Genomic DNA, 23621 nt, shown 5'->3' with positions numbered 1-23621 from the left:
CATTTAGCCCATCCCCCCCCACAACCCCTCCAGCAACCCTCAGTTTGTTCTCCATATTTATGAGTCTCCTTTGTTTTGTCCCCCTCCCTGTTTTTATATTATTTTTGTTTCTCTTCCCTTATGTTCATCTGTTTTGTCTCTTAAAGTCCTCATATGAGTGAAGTCATAAGATTTTTGTCTTTTTCTGACTAATTTCACGTAGCATAATACCCTCCAGTTCCATCCACGTAGTTGCAAATGGCAAGATTTCATTCTTTTTGATTGCTGAGTAATACTCCATTATATATATATGTACACACACCACATTTTCTTTATCCATTCATCCATCGATGGACATTTGGGCTCTTTCCATACTTTGGCTATTGTTGCTAGTGCTGCTATAAACATGGGGGTGCATGTGTTCCTTCGAAACAGCACACCTGTATCCTGTGGATAAATGCCTAGTAGTGCAGTTGCTGGGTCGTATGGTAGTTCGATTTTTAGTTTTTTCAGGAACCTCCATACTGTTTTCCAGAGTGGCTGCACCAGCTTGCACTCCCACCAACAATGCAAAAGAGATCCTCTTTCTCCTCATCCTCACCAACATCTGTTGTTGCCTGAGTTGCTAATGTTAGCCATTCTGACAGGTGTAAGGTGGTATCTCATTGTGGTTTTGATTTGTATTTGCCTGATGATGAGTGATGTTGAGCATTTTTTCATGTGTCGGTTGGACATCTGGATGTCTTCTTTGGAGAAATGTCTATTCATGTCTTTTGCCCATTTCACTGGATTATTTGTTTTTTGAGTGTTGAGTTTGATAAGTTCTTTGTAGATTTTGGATATTAACCCTTTATCTGATATGTCATTTGCAAATATCTTCTCCCATCCTGTCAGTTGCCTTTTAGTTTTGCTGATTGTTTCCTTCACTGTGCAGAAGCTTTTTATTTTGATGAGGTCCCAATAGTTCATTTTTGCTTTTGTTTCCCTTGCCTCCAGAGACGTGTTGAGTAAGAAATTGCTGTGGCCAAGATCAAAGAGGTTTTTGCCTGCTTTCTCCTTGAAGATTTTGATGGCTTCCTGTCTTACATTGAGGTCTTTCATCCACTTTGAGTTTATTTTTGTGTATGGTGTAAGAAAGTAGTCCAGGTTCATTCTTCTGCATGTCACTGTCCAGCTTTCCCAGCACCACTTGGTGAAGAGACTGTCTTTATTCCATTGTTTATTCTTTCCTGCTTTGTCAAAGATTAGTTGCCCATACGTTTGTGGGTCCATTTCTGGGTTCTCGATTCTGTTCCATGGATCTGAGTGTCTGTTCTTCTGCCAGTACCATACTGTCTTGATGATTACAGCTTTGTAGTATAGTGTGAAGTCTGGGATTGTGATGCCTCCTGCTTTGGTTTTCCTTTTCAAGATTGCTTTGGGTATTCGGGGTCTTTTCTGGTTCCATACAAATTTTAGGATTATTTGTTATAGCTCTGTGAAGAAGGCTGGTGTTACTTTGATAGGGATCATGTTGAATATGTAGATTGCTTTGGGTAGTATCAATTTATGAATCTTAAGAAAATATTTTAATAAACCAATCAGGATAGAGAAATTGCTAAAGATTAAAGAAGAAAGTGGTGAATTAGAAAGCTGGAAATTTGTGGACTTGGTAAATAAATCCAAGGCCAAAATAGCCAAAATCAGTAGTCTTACTACTTCATTTTACAGATGAGGAAGTAAACTCACAAAGTTAAATGACTACCTAAAGTTGCCCAGCTAGTAAGCAGCAGAGTACACTAAGGACACAGCTGATAGGCCCTGATGTATTTTCTTTAGCATGAAGATTGGCATTAACCAACCTGTCCATTAGTCTGAATTCTGGTGACAGTGTAGGCCCTATGAGGCTAGAAAATGGCTTGCAAGTGATATTGTTGGAGATGTTACAATTGCTTGAAGTAACTGGTTGCAAAAAATATGGTAGAAATCACATGTCTGTTGGAGGTGGCTAGAACCTTGGGAAATAAGGGCACATAAGCATTACTACAACTTGGGATAATATAATCAAGAGTTTTATTAACAGAAGACAGAGTGAGTTTAGGTAGATATGACTTCAGAGAAATTGAGGAGCATAATCTGAAATTGATAACCATTTGGCAGCACTTTTCATAAACTCGTGGTATAGTGACTCTGTATTCCATTAATTCTATCAGACTGCCATACATAGTCCCTATATATTTTGATTAGGTTCCACTGCTATGTCATATAGATTTACATTACAAAATGTACATAATGTTTTGGTGTTGGTACAGTTTTTAATAAGTAGATGATGGATGGAAGGAATTTGAGCTTGTTTCCTTTAAAAGAAAGCAATACAGTTATTTTAAAAAGGGTTGAGTAGGCTGCACGTAGTAACTTCCTTCTAAAAAGTATATTATAGAAAGGGTGGAGAGAGGAAAGTAACATTGCAGGGGAGAACCCTGACAAACACTATCTCAGCTAGGAGTGATAAGTCATGTTGATAGTACATACCTTTATATCATGTGATGAGAATGTCAGTCGACCTCTGTGGTCTTCCTGCCAAACCCATAATCCCAGTCTAATTATGAGACAAATCATCAGACAAGTCTCAGTTGAGGAACATTCTGCAAAACACCTGCTAGTACTCTTCAAAACTGTATCAAGGTTATCAAAAATAAGAAAAGTTTGAGAGGGACGCTTGAGTGGTACAGTCAGTTAAGTGTCCAACTTTGGCTCAGGTCATGATCTCACAGTTCAAGAGTTTGAGACCTACATTGGGCTCTCTGCTGTTGGCACAGAGCCCTCTTTGAATCATCTGTCCCCCTCTCTCTTTGCCCCTGTCCCCCCTCTCTCAAAAATAAATAAACATTAAAAAACAAAAAGGAAATAGTCTGAGAAACTGTCACAGCCAAGAGGAGCCTAAGAAAACATGACAACTAAATGGAACATATCCTGGATGAGATCCTGGAACAGAAAAAGGACGTTAGGTACCTAAACAAAGTATTGACTTTAGTCAAACTATATTTTGTGGTTTTCTCATTTTATTGTGAAAATAATAAATATTTATTTAAAAAAATCATGATATAGGGCATCTGGCGGCTCAGTCAGTTAAGCGTGTGACTTTGGCTCAGGTCATGATCTTGCAGTTTGTGAGTTCAAGCCCTTTGTTGAACAGCTCAGAGCCTGAAGCCTGCTTCAGATTCTGTCTCCCCCTCTTTCTGACCCTCCCCAGATTGCTTTCTGTTTCTCTCTAAGAGGATTAATAAAATATAATAAAAAATAAAAAAAAATCATAAGGGGCGCCTGGGTGGCTCAGTTGGTTAAGCAGCTGACTTCAGTTAGGTCAAGATCTTGCAGTTTGTGGGTTTGAGCCCACGTCACGTTCTGTGCCAATAGGTCAGAGCCTGGAGCCTGCTTCAGAATCTGTGTCTCTCTCTGTCTCTGCCCTCCCCCTGCTCATGCTCTGTCTCTTTCTGTGTCTGTCAAGAATAAACATCAAAAAAATTTTTTGAGAAAAAGTAATCATGTTATAAAACCATAGTGGTGGCTCTGCACAAGCTGGGTTGTTAAAAGGTTTGTGAACACTTAAAAGATCTAGAAAAAGAACAAAGCCCAAAGTTAGTACAAAGAAGGGAATGATAAAGGTCAGAGTGGAAATAAAATAGAGATTGAAAAACAATAGAGAAGATAATGAGACTAAGAGCTGGTTCTTTGAAAAGATAAGCAAAATTGATAAGCCTTTAGCCAAACTAACCAAGAAAATAAGAGAGAAGACTCAAATAAATAAACTTAGAAAAGAAAGAGGGGAAGTTATATGTGACACTACAGAAATACAAAAAATTATGAGTCTATTACAATAAAATAATATGCCAACAAATTGGACAACCTAGAAGAAATGAGTAAATAAAGATCATATCTTCTGGAGGGGGCTTGGGTGGCTCAGTCAGTTAAGCATCTGACTCTTGATTTCGGCTCAGATCATGATCTCTTGGTTTGTGAGATCAAGCCCCACATTGGGCTCTGCGCTGACAGCATGGAACCTGCTGGGGATTCCCTCTCCCTCTTTCTTTGTCCCTCCCCTGCTTGTGTGCTTGTACCCTGTCTCTTCTCTGTCTCTCTCTTACACACACAAAAATAAACAAACATTTAAAAAAGAATATCTTCCCAGACTGAATCCTGATGAAATAGAATATCTGAACAGACTAATAACTAGTAACAAAATTGAATCACTATTCAGAAAGCCCCCCAAAAAACAAAAGTTTAGGATTCACAGATGAATTCTACCAGACATTTATTTATTTTTTTTTTTTTTTAAATTTTTTTTTTTCAACGTTTTTTATTTATTTTTGGGACAGAGAGAGACAGAGCATGAACGGGGGAGGGGCAGAGAGAGAGGGAGACACAGAATCGGAAACAGGCTCCAGGCTCTGAGCCATCAGCCCAGAGCCTGACGCGGGGCTCGAACTCACGGACCGCGAGATCGTGACCTGGCTGAAGTCGGACGCTTAACCGACTGCGCCACCCAGGCGCCCCTCTACCAGACATTTAAAAAAGAGTTAATACCTATTGTTTTCAAGTTATTTCCAAAAATATCAGAGAAAGGAATACTTCCAAATTCATTCTTTGAGACCAGCATTACCATGATACCAAGGGCCAACAAAGACCTACAAAAAAAAAGATAATTACAGACCAATATTCCTGACGAACATAGATGCAAAAGTCTTCAACAAAATATTAGGAAACCAAATTCAGTGATACATTAAAATGTTCATTCACCACCAGCTGCGATTTAGTGTATGGATGCAAGGATGGTTCAATGTCCGTAAATTAATTAACGTGATATACCATGTTAACAAAATGAAAGATAAAAATTATATGATTGTTTCAATAGATTCACAAAAAGGATTTGACCAAATCCAACATTTATTCATGGTAAAAAGCTGTCAACAAAGTGGGTATAGAGGGAACATACCTCAAAGGCTGTATATGATAAGCCCACAGATAACATTGTATTCAATAATGGAAAGCTGTAAGCTTTTCTGGTGAGATCGGGAAGAAGACAAGGATGCCTGCGGTCACCACTTTTATTCAACATATTACTAGAAATTGTAGCCATAGCAGTCAGACAAGAAAAAGATACAAAAGGCCCCCAAATTGGTAATAAAGAGGTAAAACTTACTATTTGTAGTTGATATGATACTGTATATAGAAAACCTTAAAGACTCCACCAAAAAAATCTATTAGAACTAATAAGTTAATTTCGCAAAATTGTGGGATACAAAATCAATATACAGAAATGTTGTGTTTCCATACACTACTAATGAAATACCAGAAAGAGAAATTAAAAAAAATCTCACAGTTGCATCAGAAAGAATAAAATAGCTAGAAATAAATTTAACCAAAGAGGTTAATGACCTATACTCTGAAAATTAAAAACATTGATAAAATAAGTCAAAGATGGCACAAATAAATAGAAAGATATACCATGCTAATGGATTAGAAGAATTAATAATGTCCATACTACCCAAAGCTATCTACATGTTCAATGTAATCCCTATCAAAATGGCAATAGTATTTTTCATAGGATTAGAGAAAAAAAAAATCCTAAAATTTGTATTAAACTACAAAAGACTCTGAATAGCCAAAGCAATCTTGAGAAAGAACAAAGTTGGAGAAACAAAGCCTAAAATACTAGATTTTAAGATATGCTGTAAAGCTGTAGTAATCAAAATACTATGGTACTAACACAGAAATAGACATGTAGATCAATAGAGTAGAATAGAGAGCCCAGAAATAAATCCACGCTTCTATAGTCAATCTGTGACAAAGAAGACAAGAATATACAATGGGGAGAAGACAGTATCTTCAATAAGCGGTTTTGGGAAAATTGGATAGCTACATGCAAAAGAATGAAAATAGACCACTTGCTTGCAGTATACACAAAAATAAATTCAAAATGGATTAAAGACCTAAATGTAAGACCTAGAACCATAAAACTCCTAAAAGAAAACATAGGGAGTAATCTGAACATCAGTCTTAACAGTGTTTTTCTGGATCTGTCTCTTCAGGTAAGGGCAACAAAAGCAAAAATAAACAATTGAGACTGACTACATCAAGCTGAAAAGCTTTTGCATGGTGAAGGAAGCCATCAATAAAACAAAAAGGCAACCTACTGAATGGAAGAAGATATTTGCAAATGATAATAACTGATAAGGGATTAATATACAAAATTATACAAAGAACTCCTACAACTCAGCACTTCAAAGAAACAACTTATCTGATGAAAAAATGGGCAGAATACCTGACTAGACATTTTTCCAAGGAGGACACACATATGGCCAGCCAACAGATGTATGAAAAAATGCTGAATGGCTAGCATCAAAAAGACAGGAAATAACAAGTGTTGGTGAGGATTTGGAGAAAAGGGAACCCTAATGCACTGTTTGTGGGAATGTAAGTGCAGCCATTGTTGAAAACAGTATGGAGGGTCCTCAAAAAACTAAAAACAAAGTATCATATACTCTAGTAATTCAACTAATGGGTATTTACCCAAGGAAAACAAAAACACTAGAAAAATAGAGAAATAGAAAAATAAACACCCTATGTTTATTGCAGCATCATTTACAGTAGCCAAGGTATGGAAGCAACCCAAGGATCCATCATTAGACCAATGGATAAAGAAGATGTGGTATATATATGCAATATAAATACTTAGCCGTGAAAAAGAATGAAGTCTTGGTGTTCAGGACAGTGTGACCTAGAGGGTATTATGCTAAGTTAGATAAGTCAGAGAAAGACAAATGCCATATGATTTACTTAGATAATGGATTTGAAAAACAAATGAACAAAGAAAAACAGACTCATAGAGAACAAACTAGTGGTAGTCAGAGGGGAGGATGGTGAGATAGGCAAAATAGGTGAGGGGGATAAAGAGGTACAAACTTCAGTTATAAAATTTAAGTCATGAGATGTGAAAGTACAGCATGAGGAATATAGTCAAGAATATTGTGGTAACTTGTGGTGGTGACAGATAGTGACTATGCTTATCATAGCATTTTGTAATGTATGTAATTGTTGAATCGCTATGTTGTATACCTGAAATGAGTACAATATATCAAGTGTATTTCAATTGAAAAAATAAACGTTTGTGGTGTTTAAGTGTGGTGATCCTCTGCTACAGTACCGTTGTGACGGTAGTTTTGACCTCAACACCTTTAGGCCCAGTAGTCTGTCTTTTGTGTTTTATACCCTTTTGTTATTCAGGAGGAACCTCAAGTCATTACAGATAGAATACAAACTTGTTTTTCTAACTCTGAAAAGTATTGTTCTCCCTCTCTGGGGTGATAGGTGGAACCAGGTAGGTAGGCGTTTCCTAAGTTCCCAGCTCTCTCTTCTACCTGTGCTTTCCATGCCAGGTACAGTGTGTAGAGGTAGCTGATACTCTGGTTTGAGGTTTGTTTTTTGTTTTTGTTTTTGAGAGAGAGTGAGAGTGAATGAGGAAGGGGCAAAGGGAGAGGAAGAGAAAGAATCTTAAGCAGGTTCCACACCCAGTATGGAGCCTGATGAAGGGCTCAGTCTCATGACCGTGAGATCATGACCTGAGCTAAAACCAAGAGTTGGATGCCTGGATGCCTAACCAACTGAGCCACGCAGGTGCCCCTGGTTTGAGTTTTGCAAGTATTCCAGGAACATCAGGAATCCCACCATTTTGTTCTTCAAATACATTATTGTAATTCATTTCCCCTCAGACCTTGAAGTGCCATTGCGGGTTTTCATTGTGCTTTTCAAACTTTCCTAGGTTCTGGATGTTTCCATCTTACCTCAGACATCCTTCTTTCATTCTAATGTTGTTATTGTGATAGTGGATGGGTGGGAGGAGAGCCTCACACAGGACAGTCTAAGATGCCCAATCCTATTTCCTTTGGTCTCTTGGCCATGTGGACATTGAAGGTCCAGAGCCTGGAATCTGGTACTTCATGGTGTACTGGAGTGAATTTTTCTGTGCTTCACAAATACCCCAGTGCTTTAGCTGTTCTTTTTTCCCCCCTTTAACAGTTGAGGGAACTCAGGGCCCAGAGAGGTGGATTAACTTGTCCATTGATGGCAAAGATGGAAGAAGACAGAGACTAGAGGTGCCTGGGGGCTCAGCATCCCCAGGGGCACTGGCAGTGTTTAACTAGAGGATTCAGAGCAAATATTGTAGGATCCCCAAGTAGGTACTGCCGGGAATGCTTTCCCTTTGTCCTCTAAAATCAAATTCCTGGGACTCTCTAGGGGGCAACCTGCAAGGTGTGTATGTGTGCATATGTATGTCTGGACATGTATACATGTATTTTTCTGCCTTTGAATGACATGAATATAAGAAATATTTTACTTTTCTATTTGGTCCCACTTAGAGGAGACATTGGCATGGTACTGGAGTTCAAATTCTCTTTCTAATTAGCAGTTGGCTGCTCAGCTCCAGCCAGCTGATGTCATGTAGAAATGTGAACTCAGTTTTTTCAAAATAATCTAGAAACCCATTTTTTAAAAATGTGACATCCTTAAATTTTAAATCTTGGAAAAACTCTTTTAGTATTATTTTGTAAACACAGTTTGGCCAAAAAACACGTCTCTAGACCTCTCTGCGTGAAACCTCTGGGTTTCAGCATGAAACATGAAACTCTGTACTTTGTTCTTTTCCTTACCTGCCATGAGTACATATAATTTTTTTTTTTTTTTTTAGAAATGACAGCATCTGGATTCTCCAATGAATGCAAATGATATTCAAGAAATAGGTACAGAATAGAAAGAAACTCACAGAAAGTGGCTGAGAGAATTTTTTTTTTAAGGTAATACTGAATCTCAGTACAAATGAATTATAGCTGTTTTCAGTGAGGTCTTAATGTCAGTAAAATTGTTTTGTGACTTTTGCTTTTGGTTTTTATAAGGCATTGCAAATTTCATTTTTACAAAGAGTTTTAAGTGGCAAAAATCTATCTTTAAATTCTTAGGACTTTTTTTCATCATTAGAGAGCATGTTTTTGAAGATGGAGGGGTGCCATCTAATGGTAGTTCATGAAATCTTCATTTGGACACATGATCCTTATTATTTCAAAGGAGCAAAAAGGCAAGCGTGTCTTCTCCTTGACAGAGTTACCTTTAACACACTCAGACGTGGAATCTGTGTGAACACATCCTGACTGACTTTATTGCTTCTGAATTTTCCTCAAAGTATTTTGTGTAGTGAATTTTTCACTTTGTGCTTTGGCAAAGTGGGATAGAGACAACCCATTTGAAACCTATAACCTTCTAGAGCCCCACATATCCTAGAGTTGAAGCTTCTGCCTACTGTTCTTCCTGCCTACTGTTCTTCCTGAGCATTTGTAATTCAAATATGAGCAGCTTGAATGGCTTTTGTGATCTGTTGATGACTCATGCAAATGGGACTGTATGGTCTCATGGAAAATGTTAAGCTTAACTATTTTGGGAATCAGAAATCAGAAGTCCACATACATTATTTAAAAGATTTTATGTCTTCTATCAAGCATTTATTTACCTCATGTAGTAAGTTTAGTAATATGTTACTTTTCCAGGAAATTCTGGTTCAAGTTGTACAATTGTTTACTGAAATGGTTGTTGTGGAACCAGAGTCCTATGCATGTGCCAGGGTGATTTGTTCTATAATGGTTATTCTTTTGGAAAAGAAAAAAAGAAAAAGAATGAAAAAAGAAAAAAGAGAGAGATTGTGTTGAATTACACTTTGCACAAGCTGGTAAATATTACTCTCATAAAAGTATAAGATGAGCACATGTCAACGATTTTATTCAACTCATTAGTGAGGAAACGAAGAAAGTGTTAATGCTGGTTCAAAGAGCTTTTGAGGAGCTAACTATAAGAAAATTAATAAAGGAATGTTGGGATAAGATTTTTAGGTTAGTTATAAAACTGGTTACTGTCCTCCTGGGCAATAAAACTATGACCTCTCGATTGTCTCTTTTACTGGACAAAAATTATTTGCATGTTTACTGCATGAAAATTTCCAGATTTGCATTTAAATTCACAAAGTCTGAAACCTTTTATCAATAGTAAAGAATTGTTGAGTTGAACAAAGTACTTTTCTTTAAATCTTGCATCGGTGTGTGTCTGTATGATACTGAAATTACATGCCACATGCTTTTTTGCCTTGTATCCAAATTTTGGATACTTTTTCTTAAAAATGATCAATATCGTTGAGCCTTAATTCTGTATCCATGTTTGGTGCTGAAAATGCGAAAGGTATCCAAAATAGGTGAGGTCATTGTCCTGAGTGCGTTTCTTCTAAGGGTAGAGGTGGAATAAATGCAAATTGTGATTAAGTGCAATGAAATAAGCAAAAAGCTGAGAGAAGGATATCAGAGGACAAATTTCTTTACATACAGAAAATAGAAAGATGATTCTGAGAAGATGGCATTTAAGCAAAAACATAAAGGATGAGAAAGGATCATGTGAAAGGTGGGAGGGAGGAGAGTTTTAGGCGTGGGGAGTAACCAGCTGTGGCCAGAAGTGAGAAAGGGCTTGACTCATCCAAGGATCTGGAACCCCAGTGTGGCTGTGAGTGAGGGGGAGAGTGGCACTTGATAGAATAGATACGGTCTGTTTATACTGGGTCTTGCAGTCCATGGTAAGGAGTTTGCACTTTATTTTGAGTACACTTAAGAGTTTTTAAAGATTTTTCTTGCAAAAGCTTTTTTTATCATGGAAACTTTAAACATACAAAAAAAAAAAAAAAAAAAGAAATGAACGCATCACCCAGTTTGGGACTAGATCCCAGGCATTTTGGCTCCTAATGTGTGACTGATACAAAAGTAGGTGGAAGAGTGAAAGCAAAAAAAAAAAAAAAAAAAAAAAAAAATTCGTTGAAAATATGAAGGCGATGAAAATAAACCATTGGAAGCAGTTAATGGGAGATGCCAAAATGTTTTTTTATAGCCATGACAGGATTTAAAGTGATAATTGAATATTTAAGAAAATAAAAACTTTAGATATACACTTTAATATTGGGTCTTCCCAAACCACCTAAAACTTCACAGTAGAGGGCTTTAAAAAAATTATATAAACCCACAAAGATAGAAGAGGATAGGAGACAATACCAATGTGGTTTTTGAGCCAGAAGGCAGATGGATGAGTAGTAATTGGCTTAGCAGACCCACAGCAGCTTAACTCTATAAGCTAGCAGGCCAAGAAATAGCCAGTTTACACAGAATTCTCGAAAAGTATAGGAAGTGGTAGCAACATGTACCTCTAAAACTATGGGGATGGGCTGGGTAAACAAGTAGATAGGGTGAAAGCTGTTCCAGGAGTAGTCAGATTCCTAGAATTATCATCCATTCTATACTGTTCCTAACCCCTCCTCCCCACCTCCACCTTTTTGCAGCTTTACTGTTTACCCTCCAGAAACGATTAAACATGGTTTCTTGATTGGGGATCTGAGGCATGTATGAAGGATGAAGATCCCTAAAGATACAGGAAATTAAATGACCATATGATTACTGATTGCTGAGACTCTAGTCCTTTTCCTGCCCTTGGTTCCTGAAATCTTCGTAGTTATATCTGTATCTTCTGAATAGTAGAATGGAAGATTTTTCTTTGAGGAACCTGATCAACCTTAGTCTTTTCTGAAGGTACCAAAATTGAAAATTTCTAATAAAAAGTTTACTCAAATTCACCCAAGTTAACAAGCTACACTCTCCCACATATGCTCAAAACTTTGAATTTTCATTTTGTTCTCTGATTGTTAATCATGGGGCAGATAAACAGACCCAGATATTCAGAGCATTCAATCATTATTTTAGTCTCTTACTTTTAAGCATATACAGATAACCAAGAATTACCAGAGGTATGAAGAAATTTTTTATGTAGAAGATAGATCTCAGGGATTAAGTAACAAAGCAACTTAGAGGTATCAGAGACCATTAAGAGAACAGAAAAGTTTTAAAAAATTAATACTTTCTGAGAGATAAAAGCAGGTATTTGATTAATGGAAAAAGAACAGGATACCATTAAATTCTTGGAAATTGAGGGGCGCCTGGGTGGCGCAGTCGGTTGGGCGTCCGACTTCAGCCAGGTCACGATCTCACGGTCTGTGAGTTCGAGCCCCGCATCAGGCTCTGGGCTGATGGCTCGGAGCCTGGAGCCTGTTTCTGATTCTGTGTCTCCCTCTCTCTCTGCCCCTCCCCCGTTCATGCTCTGTCTCTCTCTGTCCCAAAAATAAATAAAAACGTTGAAAAAAAAATTTTAATTCTTGGAAATTGAAAGCACAATAGTATAAATAAAAAAATTTTTAGTAGAATTGAAATTTAATGATGAATTAAATTCTCAGGGGAAAAAAATCAAAGATTTGGAAATTAGAATAAAGGATAAGAAAATGAAATGGTTAATCCCAGAATACCAAGAAAAAAATAGGAGTTTTTAGGATGAAAGAACAGTGAAAATGGAAGGAGGAGAAATCATTGTAATATAAGAAAAATGTCCAGATTTGAAGGATGAGTGTCAGACTGAAGGGGGACTGACTGAGTACTCAGACAAATGAACAAAAATAAACCCATTCCAAGAAAAATCCTTTGAAATTTTCATAACACTGTGGACAAGGAGAAAAAGCTTCCAGAGGCAAGACAATGCAAATAAACATGTACAATACTTCATAATCAAAATGATTTTTGATTTCTTAACAGCAATATTGGAAGTTTGAAAATAATGGAACAAGGATTTGAAAATAATGAAAATTGTTTTCACCAGAAATTCTGTACCCAATAGAAGTATTGTTAAGTGGAAGATTAATACACAATAATTTCTAACATACAAGATTTAAAAGGTTTATTTCTACACAGCCTTTCTTAGGAAGTTACTGGAGGGTGCTCTCCATCAAAACAAAGAGAATAAACCAAGTAAACCAAGAAAGAAGAAAACATGGAATCAGCAAACAGACCAAAGGGGAAAAAATCAAAGGGATCCCTGGATGATTCTTGTGTTTCACACGTAGAGGTGAAGAAGTCCTGGTGGATAAAGACTTGACAGTGTTTTGTCTAGGAAAGTACAAGTTGCCAGATTTATGTCTCTTCACCCTAGAGGGTGAATCAGTGGGTATCATGAAAGTCAGTGGACACAATCATTTAATTGATGAGATCTGCAATTGTGATGGCGTGTAGTGAGGCAATTATATGTGTGCATTATGAATGTCTACATCAAACCCTAGTATCTATCTCTCTGTTAACCACCATCTTGAGAAAATGTGCTGATTCCTGTATGCAGAAGAAAACAATCTGTCACAGGAATTTTCTCCTGCAGACACACATCTTACTATATGCATAGATTCTTTCTTGTGAAGAGACAAAGTTGATCATTGTAATTGACTGGATAGCAGAAGCATATGGCTGGTGGGGGCTGGTGTGAGGGAGACTTCTCATTAGTTACCTTTTTTGTCCCTTCTTAATATTGTGCCAGGATATATATGTTATTTAAAGATGAATAAAATAAAAATCTTGAATAAATAAAGCTAATAAACTTTATATAAATAACTTTAAGAGACTACTCCCCTTTTCACTTAAAAATATCTGACATTTCCTCTGTGTGTAACATCAGCTTACTTTTTATTGAAAGTTGCAAATTTAAATTCTGTTTTGGTATGGAGGAAGGAAAACATTTTTTTGTAGTACTCACCCAAATATAAATAACACAGATTAAGAATTCTTAGAGGCTGAATAATTTATGATATGAGTGATGAAACTTCTCTTGTTCCATAGGAGAAACTCTATAGCTTTAGAATGCCCATTAGTAAATGTAATAGAATTGAAGTAATTCTATTCTAGAAAACCTTTTGCCATTAGGATCATATTTTCAGTATCAGTTACCTGGTGGTCACACCGTGGGAAGATGTTTGCTACAGCCCAGACAAGGCAGCAGCTGAAACAAAAGGTCAATGCATCCTTTCAATTCCACACTGATAATGTTTGTCATCTTACTTTGTCCAATCACTCATAGAGGTTGTACCCTTGTTTATTCTGAAACTTAAAAAGACAAAATTAACTTTTTTTTTTTTAATTTTTAATGTGTATTCATTTTTAAGAGAGAGAGAGAGAAAGAGGGAGAGACAGAAAGAGTCAGAGCATAAGCAGGGGAAGGGCAGAAAGCGAAGGAGACACAAAATCTGAAGCAGGCTCTAGGCTCTGAGCTGTCAGCACAGAGCCCGATGCAGGGCTCAGACCCATGAACTGCAAGTCGGTGCTGAAGTCGGTGCTTAACTGACTGAGCCACCCAGGCGCCCCCAGCAAAGTTAACTTTTAAATTGACTGAAGGTTTTGTTAGAAAGTTGATTACTGCAAAATCAGCAAAATCTATTTTTAATATGTTTTTCTTTATATTGTCATCTGTTGAGTCCTGATTCTTATTTGTGTACTTTATTTTATTCTTTATCCTATTCTATTTCTACAGACTTATTGAAACTTAAAATAGAAGGCTATTCCCATTTCCTCAAAATATACTCTATTTGCTACCTTTCCTAAGGTACCCATTAATAAGAGGCGAGATAGGAGGAAGGTCATATCCTAGGTAAACAGGATTTAGAATTCTGTGGTTAGTATGACATACTGTGTTGGAGTATATATGACATTTAATTTTATAAATGACATAATAGTAATATATAATATATTATTATATTATATAATATAATAATATAATTATATTATATATTATTATATCATATTATATATTATATACTATATAATATATAATATGATATAATAATATATAATATAATTATATTATTATAATTATATAATATAATAATATAATTATATTATATAATTATATAATATAATTATATTATTATAATTATATAATATAATAATATAATTATATTATTATAATTATATAATATAATAATATAATTATATTATTATAATTATATAATATAATTATATTATTATATTATTATAATTATATAATATAATATAATAATACATATTATTTTATATTATATTATATTATATTATATTATATTATATTATATTATATTATAATATATTATATAATATATTATTCTATAATTATAATAATATAATATAATAATATATGACATTTAATACATTGTGTGCTAAGTGACCCAAATGGAGAATAAAGTTAGTGAATACCAGTAGGTTTTCCAAAGAGAAAGGACAGTTAGACATTCAGGAAAAAAGCAGAGAAAAAAATTAATGCCAGGCAAATTTAAAGAAGCATAATATTGGGGTTCCTTGTGACTGTCAGAATGCATTAACTTTTTAGAACAGAGTCATTGTTGTCTTCTGTCCTGCTATTATTGTCAAGACCTCTTTGGTTTGTCTGCCTGTCCTAAATTTCCTTACTAGTCATTGTCAGTTTTAAAGTGGAAGGGGCGGGCGCCTGGGTGGCTCAGTCGGTTAAGCGTCCGCCTCAGGTCATGATCCTCTGGTTTGAGTTCGAGCCCCGCATCAGGCTTAGAACCTGCAGCCTGCTTCGGATTCTGTGTCTCCCTCTCTCTGTGTCCCTCCCCTTCTCACACTGTGTCTCGCTCTCAAAAATAAACAAACATTAAAAAATTAAATAAAGTGGAAGGAAAGCTATCGTAGATGGTGGTAATAATTACATGGGAACAGGAAAGATAGCTAGTGTTGTATCCTTTCACAGAAGATTAGAAAGACTAAGACTGTTGAATGTCGAAGCAGAGGAGAAGGGATCTTCCACTTGGTATATCCTGATGTGGATTCATAGTGTCACAGATTGGAGATTAATGGATAAATATTGATGTTGCAAAGCGACAGAAAAATCCAGCCTAAGCTGGCTGTCACAAAAAATGTAATTTATTGCCCAGTTTTGGAAAAGGCCAGGGTAAAGCTGGATTCAGGAAGCTAAGCTTGATTGTCAAGACTTGGCTCTTCTCTACCTCTTGGCTCTGTCTTTGGCTGTGTTGGTTTCCTTTCCAGGCTTCAGAGGAAACTGGCCCCAATCAAAATGATCCCGAATCCAGCAGTAAGGGGAATCTGCATCCTTATGCTTAAGCAGGATTCTCAGAATTGTTTTGTTGACTTTGGCCCATTGTTGTGATTATCGTGGAGCCAAGGACCATATCTTGTGGATCTTCATATCCTCAGTGATTAGTTCAGGTTGTTTGTTGCACAATGTATAGTAGGTGCTCAGTATACAAATGTTATACCAAATTTTAATCTGCTCTTCTGAAAGCAAACAATTTGCATTGTAGCAACTATTCTAATATAATCCTGACTTTAATTTCAAAATATTTTTTTGTGGAATTAGATGACTTATTGGATAGGCTGAAAGTGATTATTAAAAACTAAAGACTTTGTGCCTGTGTGTGATCAGGACTATCAAAATTTCATAGTAAAATCAGTAAATAAGCAAGAAAGTAACATAAATCTCATATTGTTTTAACACGATAAGAAATCTATTCAGAGATAAGAGATCTTTGGCAGGAACAGCTTTGATTTCCTTTGAATCACACTGAGCAAGGTAAGAGGAGAACATGGACGATAGTTAGAAAAGAGAGGATCTGAATATTGGAATATCATGCCACTGCAGAGCAGAGGAATGCCTTCATAATGCTAAAGTTCTTTTTTTACAGTTATGACAGAATATGAGTTCAGCACATCTTTAAACACATGTTGTTTGAAATTCATTTTATAAAGAAGTTTAGAATAGGTAGTCTGATGGATCATGTAAGACTTTTCTTAAATCCAATAAGAGAAAGAAAGACCTGAAATAGATGTAAGACTTACGTGTTGTGTCAGTCACTAATGCTAATCTTCTGAGTTTAATATAGGGAGTTCCAAAGACTGGATTTTTAGCATGATAGAGGAGAATATACCTAGTTACCCTGAAAAAGAAACTTCAGCATTTGTGTAATTATGCCTGTCTTCTAATGGGAACTTCACTTCTAAAGCTTTTTCTTCATCTTTAAATTTCTATTGAATGCCAGCTTTGCCTCAGCAACTTTTCTTACAGGTTGAAAAGATGAAAGCAGGGGAGATTCAATTATCAATGATGTCACAGAATTTGAGGCATTTCCAATCATGCTTGTTTGTTCATTTCACATAATCTCAAAACTCACTGATGTGCACCAATTTAAAATGAATTTACTGACTTAACCACAAGATCTTGGAGCTCTAATTGCCTGGGAAACTGCAAGAATGCACCATTTGAACTCATTGGTCCTGACGTTAAAAGATGCTATTAAATATTTAAAGTAGTCAAGAGAACTGCAGTTTCTGTTAAGTAAATATAGTGTTTATTAGAATAATAATGTGCCAGCTTTTAGGATACTTATACAGCTTTTTGGTAGTTTTGGTGCATGAGTTTAAAGTATTTGAATGTGTAAAAATATATAGCATAAGCAGTCTACTAAATTTTTCAAGATGGTGACACGTGATTTGCAAGAATAGAATATAAGAGGCAATATAGTATGGTTTTTGGGTAGAGAGTCTGCAAGTAGACTGCTGGGTTCAAATCCCCCTTGTCCTCTTAACTAAATAACAGTGCGTGTGTTAACTAGATGGTCTGTGCTTTAGTTTCCTTAGTTATCAGTGGGATTAATGCTACTAGTACCTTCTTCACAGACATGTTGTGAAGATTAAACATGTTATCATGTATAAAGTATCTACAACAACACTACATAAGCATTAGCTTTTCTCGTTTCTTTCTATAGGTAATTGCAGTTTTTCTTCAGGATATATGGAATCCTAGAATATAATATAGTAACAAACACAGAAATATATGTGGGGAATTCTATAGTAAGTTCAAGCATATTGCATTGAAAAATTCAGTAATTAACTCATAGCTCCAAATGTGGTCTGTTGTACATCCATTTCAAAACATGCTCCTCACACTCTAGTTCAGTGTATGTCAAAATGTATGTTAAGGATCAGTTACTTTAGAGTGAAAGGGCTGCCTGTTGGATGTAGATTCCTGGGCCTCAATCACATTCACCGGATCAGAATTTTTGAGTCCGTGAGTTAGCATTTTAACAAACATTTGACTTGTTTCTTACGGAGGGCAAATTTTGAGAAGTTACATCTCCAGCTGTTCATGATTCCCCCTTGTCGTGCTGTAATTCACTTACAGTCTTTCTCACTCAGAACTTCAGGTGTCCTCTTACTTCTGTCAGCTCAAAATTCTATCACATCTCATGTTCAAGGAGTTTTTTTTCTTTCGAAATCACAGTAGAGCACAGTTGATCTTTTTCTTACGCATCGCTGCCTCATCACCCCTCCATTCTGTATTCTCTTTCTCATTCCTAGTTCATTTCTTTCCCACTATTTGTCATAAGTGAGGTGTGAAATCATTCTGGCTTTAGAATTCCACAGAAAATCTTAGTTGTCTTTGGTGGCCCAGAACTGCTCCTAATCTCCTACCTCACTCAGGCTTTGCCTTTTTCCTTCCCTTTCTCTCATTCTTTTCATTTCCTTTCTTTGGGCTAACATTACTGCCTTAGAAGTCAGGGAAGAGAGAAGTTTTATTTCTTCTTGCAAGTCCCTTTATCCCCATGGCAGGTGAAACATTCTTAGAGAGAAGGCACAGGTGTAGAAAATGCTTTAGTCTTCCAGAATCTCTGGTCCTGTTGGCCCATGTCTTTTTCCTGGACTCCATATGACCTCTGCATCCCTGCCTGTGGATTTTGCAGTTTTAACTATGTGAGACGTCATTAAGCAATCTCAGATTGCATTGTTTGAATATACTTGATTGAGAAAATTGAATTTAAAGTAAAATATATCAAGATCTCATGTATTTGGTGGTTTTAAATACAAAGCCACGTGTAGCCATGTGGCAGTACCACATACATGAAAATTTTATTACTTCTTGACCAAGGTAAAGAGTAATAGGAAGCATTTTGGCTCACTGAGTGCATAATGCAACTCTCCTTTAAAACACATGAACTTGTTATGTTCGTGTGACTGCTCACATAATCCATTGGAATCTTAATGATCCGTGAGATCAATTGTTCACATTTTTAGAGGTACATCTACATTACAAAACAACATTGCTTTCAAGAGGCCACTGCACTGTTGTGCTTTTGAAAGCACTTGAATCACACAGGGCTGCAAGTAGGAACACTATTGATGCGTCATAAACACATACATTCTAGTAAGAAGAAAACAGTACAGTTATGGAAAAGAAGGAAATACACACTTTGCCAAATTTACTTTTAAAGCAACATAGACATTTTCTAAGAAACGATGTTAGTATTTTAGGTAGTAGAATGGGAGAAATTTAGGTCCTGGAAATTTATGTTGAAAGCATTAGCATTTCCTTGCAATAACTAAAAAATTTTAAAAAGCATTTTCAAGTAAGACAAATGTCAGGAAAAAGTAGACACAACCAAGAAATCAATTTATTAATAAAGTTTCAGCTTCAGCTGCTTTTATATCCCAGTTTTAAGAGTTCTCTCATAGTTTTGTGATAAATAAATAGATGAAGAGGCCCTATTAAGATCATTGATCGACTTGATAATTTTTTAGTGTTGTATTTTACAGTTTCATTTTGGGGAGAAGATGGGCTTTAATTCCATTTCCAAAGTACTGATTTATGTTTTTCTTAGGATAAATTAGAGGGTCCAAAAATTTAAAAACCCTAATTTGATAAATAAGTTTAAGACTACTGATAACTATTATCTTGTTATAAGGTTAAAGAAAAAAAGTAGTTATGAATTGTAAAAAATAATCATAGAAGAGATTGTGATTTTAAACTTATTTCTCTGATCCCATATTTAAGTTGGATCGTTTAATATTTGATGGATTTATGTCTTAGTTCCTTAGCGTCTAGCTCTTCACTGTTTATATCTGTAGCAACATGGTCTAATGAAAATATATTAGGTATGTTTTGTGAACAAAGCTTTTTTCTTTTTTTCCTAATAGGGATGCCCTCTGCATCTTTATTAGTAAATCTCCTCTCAGCTTTATTCATCCCTTATGTGTTTGGAGAAACAGAAATAAGGTTTGCCGGACAGACAACATTTGTAGTTAATGAAACAAGTACAACAGTTATTCGTCTTGTCATCGAAAGGATAGGAGAGCCAGCAAATGTCACTGCAATTGTATCGGTAAGAAATGATGTAGCTCTGTTCTTACTGAAGTAGATGATATGACATTTCTTAGTTTCAGCGACAAGAATTTTTCTTAACTGTTTGAGATTCTGAGTAGTTTCATTATGATAAATGATTTTCGGGTATACTATTCCATTCATATTTCCTAAATTTTTTTTAACTTGAGATTCTGAGTTGTTTCATTATGATAAATGATTTGTAGGTACACTATTCCATTCATGTTTCCTGTAGGTTTATAGGGTGCACCAATTAGCATATGCACGTGGCAATAATAGTAAAGATATAGACTGATTATTTTTAAATGTTCATATGTTTATTTTAAAACAAATAAAAAAGATATCAGTAAGTATTCCTAGGTAGAATAACATTTACTTTGGGTAATTTGGATTCCAGTTATCTCTGCTCAGATATATATTTCAGGTGGCTTAGGGAAAAATACATAAAATTTTTAAAAGTAATGGCAAATTAAAAGTGAATTTTGTCAGAAAGCTTGGGAGAAATTAAGTTCATTAACTTAAGTACAGGTTAGGTAGGATTTGTTAAACTGTCAGGTTATCTTGCACACAGTTTAGTTATTGGATGGATTCAATGTGCATATATCTGTGTCTACGTGTAACCAGAAAGTAATGTCATATGACCACTAAGGATATTGCTGTATCTGAGGCCCAAAATACTTGAAATTTTTTTTCAAAAATACGTTTTGAAGTAGTGGGTTAAATTATCACATTGAGAAACATTGTAAAAAAGAGATAAAAAAGGAAAAGAAAGATATAAAAAAAATATGAAACCCAGTTTTATAACTTTGTGCATTGCTTTTAGTTTTTAATTTATAATATGTGTGTATATATTTACTTATTTCATTTTAACGAGTATACATTGTAGTTGATAACCTTTTATGCATAATTTTTATTGTATCATAAGAATGTTGTGGGGTGATTCTGTCATTTTTCACAGCTTTTCCCCATGGTGGCATCATTTCCCAATTATTTTTCACGTGGCTTTCACTGAGGTTTTTCCAATTTTTGTTGCTGTAAATGGTGCTCTGATGAAAATATTTACATATGTATTGATTTTTGCATATTTTGGATCGTTAAATGATTTTTGGGGTTGGGTTACTGTGTTTTTCTCTTTATTTGTTTCAGTGGCTCTTGATAGTTAATGCTTTGTAAAAGACCGCAACTTTTTATATTAAGGTATAAGTACAAGTTTTTCGGTACCCTTAACTTACTTCGATATCTCAAGTATTTAACCTTTATTTTTACAAATGAAAACTAGAAATTGACTATAATTTCCCAAACGTGTTCATCATTTTTTATTTGCACTAAATCATGGTTTTTTTTCTAGTAGATAGGTTATTCATTCTGAGTTCTTTGGCAAAAGAAACCTCATTTAGATTTGCACAAGAAGTTGTTCCTTTATAATTTCATCATTACTGCTCCCTTGAAAATCTGTTAGCAATGCTGATGTTGTAGAATGAAGCCTTAAAAACTTAAGGAAAAGTTTGTGATGAGTAATAATTTGGAATGCTGAAAGAATTGAGTCTTTATTGGTACTATGGGAAAATATAAATAAAACTTCATTTGACAGTTCTGGAAAAAGTACTTCTTTGAAACTGATAGCATAAGTAATTTTTATTTTCCTGATGTATTTTGACAGGCTATTTCCACTTCTTCTTTGAGGGAGTTTTAGCTACAATTTTTTTTTGTCAGGTTTGCTGTAATCCCCTTGAGATCATTCAAGAGGCAGAGAAAAAAAATTCACATCCATACTTGCTATGCAATTATTACTTTTCTGTGTCGTGATTCCTTTACCTTCTAGAGCATAAACAAATGTTTCTGTTTAGAATCATTTTTAATAATGTGTTTTGAAGGTGATTTTTATTGGTTGTTAAATATTTGTTTTGTTTTTGTACATCTGTTATATAAACATCAGTGTTAGTTGATGACTACTGTGTTTTCTGTTGATGGCTCCAATTAGCATCAGTTTGGTTGTCCTAAGAACTGTCTCTGTTTTGCATTTGATAGCTGTATGGAGATGACACTGGTGACTTTTTTGACACATATGCTGCAGCTTTTATACCTGTTGGAGAAACAAATAGAACAGTGTACATAGCAGTATGTGATGATGACTTGCCAGAGCCCGACGAAACTTTTACTTTTCACTTGACATTCCAGGTAAGTCCTTCTTGCCCCTGCTGCCCACCGTGAACTCACAGAAACCTCACAATGCTTAAAAATCTGTTTCTCTAGAGATAAGCCAATCTAGAGACTGGAGGTGGTTTTCAAAGAAGTCAGGACTGACAGTCTCTTTGGCAATTCCATGGTCTGGTTATTTTTCCTCAGACAATCTTGTTTAGAAGATTCTACAGTTAGTTTCTGGATCCATTCAGCTTATTTAGGAATTGCCATGACAGATGCTCAAGAAAAACCTGTCTTCCCTTTGGCTCTTTTCTCTTTTATCCCTCCCCTGCTACCAGATGCACAAAGAATGACCGAGACTTCTGAGTTCAAAGGAGAGGGATACAAAAAGCAGGCTTGGAAGTGGGAGGTCCCTGTGCCTTAGAATCATTTTGGAGTAGCTCTGGGAAAAATGTTTGAATAGCCTAAGGTTTAATTGTCCTTTATGGCTTGATCTATTAGGTTGAGGTAATGACTGCTAACACTGCTGTAGTTAATTTTTCTGAGGGGCATTGAGAATTCTTTTCAGAATGATTATATTGGTATGAGTAAAATTTTTATGAAAATGATACTTGAAATAATACTGTTTTGCCTTTGTATATCACTTTGTTGCATATCATGCTGCCGTAGAATATCAATAGAAATGTTGTAGAAAACTCTTCCCTTATTAATCAGAAAAAATGTTTTAATATTTTATCTTTAATTTGGCTTTATAATTTATAAAGTAAATAATTCTTAAGTGTCAGCACCTTCTATAGTGAGAAGAAAACACGTTTGAATAGAATTTTATACTGCTTACTTAATTCTCTGTTATATTAGTAATGAGATTGGAGTAATTATAATATAGCATTACTAGCCAGTGTTTGCTTATCATTGTGATGATTTAGTGATTAATCGTTTTTACAAGTTTTTGAAAAGTTTTTATTTGGGACTTCTTTACCATGTTGACTTAATTTGAAAGCATTTTCTTAATCTGCATTAAAAGTATGCTTGTATTTTTATTCATAGTCTGAACAATTACTTAAAGACAGAAACTCTATTAAAATCATTCTTTTTTTCCTCTTATTTTTAATTTATTAACTTACCTTGGGGCTTTTATTTTAGAAACCTTCAGCAAATGTGAAGCTTGGATGGCCAAGGACTGTTACGGTGACAATATTATCAAATGACAATGCATTTGGAATTATTTCATTTAATATGGTATGGTTACAAACTGATCAATTTTGTGGTTGCTAGATAAGAGTTATTAAATTAAAGAAATTTTTTTAGGGTTTATTCATTTTTCAGAGACAGAGAGCATGAGGAGGGGAGGGGCCGAGAGAGACGGAGACACAGAATCTGAAGCAGGCTCCAGGCTCTGAGCTGTCAGCACAGAGCCT

General features: G+C 35.4%; 1 protein-coding gene across 4 annotated transcripts in view; it reads left to right on the top strand.

Moving 5' to 3' along the window:
• ADGRV1 (adhesion G protein-coupled receptor V1) overlaps positions 1-23621 on the top strand; it is a 567138-nt gene that overhangs the window by 20742 nt on the left and 522775 nt on the right. For all 4 annotated transcript variants that reach the window (XM_086696839.1, XM_086696829.1, XM_086696845.1 and 1 more), the window contains exons 2-4: positions 19878-20062; positions 22090-22239; positions 23347-23442. In XM_086696839.1, coding sequence (XP_086552965.1) covers positions 19878-20062; positions 22090-22239; positions 23347-23442 — 431 coding nt within the window. The remainder of the gene's footprint in view (positions 1-19877; positions 20063-22089; positions 22240-23346; positions 23443-23621) is intronic.

This window comes from Puma concolor, chromosome A1, assembly GCF_028749965.1.
Source record: "Puma concolor isolate L17-30 chromosome A1, mPumCon1.1.hap2, whole genome shotgun sequence".
Taxonomy (NCBI): Eukaryota; Metazoa; Chordata; class Mammalia; order Carnivora; family Felidae; genus Puma; species Puma concolor.
This window is presented reverse-complemented; position numbering and strand designations above follow the sequence as displayed.